Below are 3640 nucleotides of genomic sequence, written 5' to 3' on the forward strand. Positions count from 1 at the left end.
GCGCGGGACTAAAAGACTTGATAGCGCGGGACTAAAAGACTAGATAGCGCAGAACTAAAAGACTAGATAGCGCGGGACTAAAAGACTTGATAGCCCGGGACTAAAAGACTAGATAGCGCGGAACTAAAAGACTAGATAGCGCAGAACTAAAAGACTAGATAGCGCAGAACTAAAAGACTAGATAGCACGGGACTAAAAGACTTGATAGCGCAGAACTAAAAGACTAGATAGCGCGGGACTAAAAGACTAGATACTGCGGGACTAAAAAATCTATAGTTTTGGTCACAAAAGACTCATTTTCCCCTAAAATAACAGGATTGGGAATTGTGATTTCTGTGAAATGACCCTTTAACTTCGTGGTTATTTGAGTGTTGCTTCGACCTGGTCTGGTTGTAATCCTGGGCGTGAACCAGCTGTGGGTGTGGCCTGAAGACCAGCTCGATCTCTGACGCCGGCCCTTCTTTGCGCCGTCTCAGAGGGGGGGTGGGGCTGCCGCTGTCTGCCTCCGGCCCCGAGCCGTCGTCAGAGGCGCGCCCCCGCTTGCGGCTCGGTCCGGCCTCCGGAGGGGTTTGGCCGCGGGGGTGAGGGGCATTTGAAGGGGCGGAGTCGTGGGACAGGTGGGAACGAGAATCTCCGTTATCCTCGCCGCCGCTGAACGTGGTGTTGTCACTCTCCTGAGTGGGTTTCTTCACACGGTGGTTCCTGGAGAATCGAGTTAAAATCAATACAAAAAAATTGTATGTTTTCCTGCATAGTTAACTGAGAGTTTACTATTTAAATTCCACAACTCATTACAATAGACTGTGTTCATTTGAAATATTTCAGGATTGATAAAGTCCATGAACCCCAGACTCCTCTTTTCCTCCCCCACCTCTCGGACCTGTAGCGGGCCTGTTGGCGGAGGCCTTCCTCAATGCTGGAGCTCAGCGCTTCCTTGTTGTGCAGCCTGTTGAGCCGCTCGAGGACGCTGCGCTGGTGGGCCTCGTACTCGTCGCGGCTCGGGTAAATCTTCGAGATCAGCGCGTCGAAGTTGGAATCTCTGCGAAGCGATCGTCTGGAGACCAGCTTCTTCCTGCAGGTCGGACACTCTTTGTTTCTGAAGAGAGACGAAAAGGTTTGAGTTGAATGCCTTGGGGCACTTTACTGTGGAGAGAAAATAAGTACAGCATAAAAAAACAATGTACACATGCACAAATTTAAATTACAAAAGTTTGAAACTAATTACACACACAAATCTTTAAAAAATACTCAAGAAAAGCGGGAAAATGTCAAGTTTTACCAGACATTATTCACAATCCAAGTTCAAAACGGCTGATAAGAAAACCCTGATGACCCAGCATTCTAGTAGTATTTAAACGCATCACTTACACACAAATCTTTTCCTTTCCTGAGACGTGAAAAGAGTCTCACATCAGATTTGTATGGAGCTAAAATTGGGACAATATTATTTGAAACCAAAATAAAACTATTTGAAAAAAAAAATGGTGTTTGGTCAAAAAAAAAAAAATCTCTGAGACTTTTTGCTATTCTAAAATAACTTGAATTATTTTCAGCTTGAAATGTTGTTTTTTAGGTTTCAAAACTCAAAATTTCAATTTCAAAACTTTTTTCACTATCAACTCTTTCTTTTTTTTTCCGGATCTGAAAAATTCAGAAGAATAAAGACGTTTTCGATGCCTATATTTAACACAGTAGCCAGAACAGTATTTTGTACGCGATAAAACTGTCTCGGGACAACTTCAAACTATGATGATAAAGATAATACAGCCACTTTCTGACCATAATTATTCAAGTTCTGAGTCAGTGAATGCACCGGTACTGAAGTTACCACCCTCATCGATTTTAATTGGTCCTTCGTGTTAGCCCCGCCCCAATGCGGCCAAAAGTTTTGAAACTAAAAATTTCAGATTCCAAAACAAAAACAAAAAAAAATTGAAACAGAAAAAAAAGTTCTGAAATTGAAATTTTGAGTTCTGAAAGCTAAAAAACAGAAGATTTGAAGTTGAAAATAATTAAGTTTATTTTAGAATAGCAAAAGGTTTTTGACATTTTACTTTTTTTTTTGGCCAAACACAAATATTTTTTTCCAATTTGTTTTTTGTGGGTTTCAAATAATATTTGCCTCAATTTAGCTCCATGGATTTGTGCAAAACTGAGGTTTTCTGTGCATAACAAGCAATTTTATTTTAATTATCACATTTTTACTCTTTTAATGTTTTATGTAAAGCACTTTGAATTGTCTCTGAAAATGAAATGTGCTATACAAATAAACTTGCCTTGCGTGTAATTTTTAAAGATTAGTGTATGTAATCAGTTTCAAGCTGGTGTAATTTTAAGTTTTGCAGGTGTAAATTTTATTTTTTTTTATGTTGTCATTTTTTGACTTAAGCAAATAATGTATTATATGAGTTACAAATAAAAATCCTGGACACAAATCCCAAGTTAGGCACAAATCAAGAATTACGCACACACAAATCAGGTCTATTTTCTTTCCACAGTTTACACTTAAAACCAGAGCTGCCATCAGCGATATCTAAACATCTAAATAACACACTTTTTGACATACTGTAAATCTTTGAGTATCATAATTTAGCTGAGTCTGTCGCAGAGAAAAGCTTTCAAATCAGATGAATGCTGCTTTCCTCCGCTTCAGAACCCGCTGGAATTACATTAATTGGGTTGTCCATTGAAGAGCAACGGTAACCCAAAGACTGTTAAAATAAAATGTTTTTTTAAACGGTCGTGTTACAACGAATTTTCTGACAAAGCGTCCTCACCCAGAACGCAGTGCTGTGACGATGCATTCAGAGCAGAAGCGGTGCAGACACTCTTTGGTGGTCATTGTGTTCTTCAGCATGTCCAGGCAGATGGGACACATCAGTTCACTGTGCAGCGAGCGAGGAGACACCGCTACCTCTGTCCCGTCCACGATGACTTCCTGCACAAATGAAATACAACTTTTAGAAAGTCATTTTAATTTTTTTTAAAAGTTATTTCAAGCATATTTTAATGAGCTTTGTCCCCAATTAGGATTGGTCCAAAAATCTTTATGAAATCAGACATACATACACACACATAAAGCAGGTTACCTGAGGGGTTCGGTGCAGCTCGTACAGACTCAGCTCCCATGTCTTACTGGGGGTTTGGATGTTTATGGGTGCCGCCATTTCTGCTGAATCTCACAATCCTGCAAACAAAAAGACCATATTAAATAAAAAAAAAATAATAAAAAAACTCTTTTAAAAACAGATAAAGATGTTTACACGTCAACACATGTCCTAAATTTAAGGATTTATGTTTTGCTTTATTACAGTTCACAAGGCTTAGTACAAGTCAAATAACATGTTTTAATTGTTCCTTGCAAATTAGCTAATTATAGTTAATTAAGACCCTATTTAACTAATTTTTTTGCTTTTTTGTTGTTGTTTTGTAATACACAAATCATAGGCAAAGTAAATTGTTGCATCCCTATTATTTATACTGCAACAACAATCTAAAAAAAGGCCTAAATTCAGACTTTTAAGTGGTTTATTTCGCTTAAATTAAAACAAGAATATTCATAAAGAAGACAAACAACATAAATATATATCTATAAAAGATCCCAAACAAGATAATTATTCATAAATTGACTTGAAAATAC

The 3640-nt window shown here is 38.2% G+C and overlaps 1 protein-coding gene across 1 annotated transcript in view; it reads right to left on the reverse strand.

Annotated features, from left to right (window-relative positions):
- LOC112162579 (E3 ubiquitin-protein ligase RING2-A) overlaps window positions 1-3187 on the reverse strand; it is a gene marked incomplete at its 5' end in the record, with an annotated part of 6229 nt that extends 3042 nt beyond the window's left edge. Inside the window, 4 exon segments of the mRNA XM_024298393.2 lie at window positions 382-702; window positions 872-1096; window positions 2778-2938; window positions 3090-3187. Of these exon segments, the coding sequence (XP_024154161.1) occupies window positions 382-702; window positions 872-1096; window positions 2778-2938; window positions 3090-3167 (785 nt within the window).
- Window positions 3188-3640: the final 453 nt, after the last annotated feature.

This window comes from Oryzias melastigma, linkage group LG11, assembly GCF_002922805.2.
Source record: "Oryzias melastigma strain HK-1 linkage group LG11, ASM292280v2, whole genome shotgun sequence".
In the NCBI taxonomy this organism is placed as follows: Eukaryota; Metazoa; Chordata; class Actinopteri; order Beloniformes; family Adrianichthyidae; genus Oryzias; species Oryzias melastigma.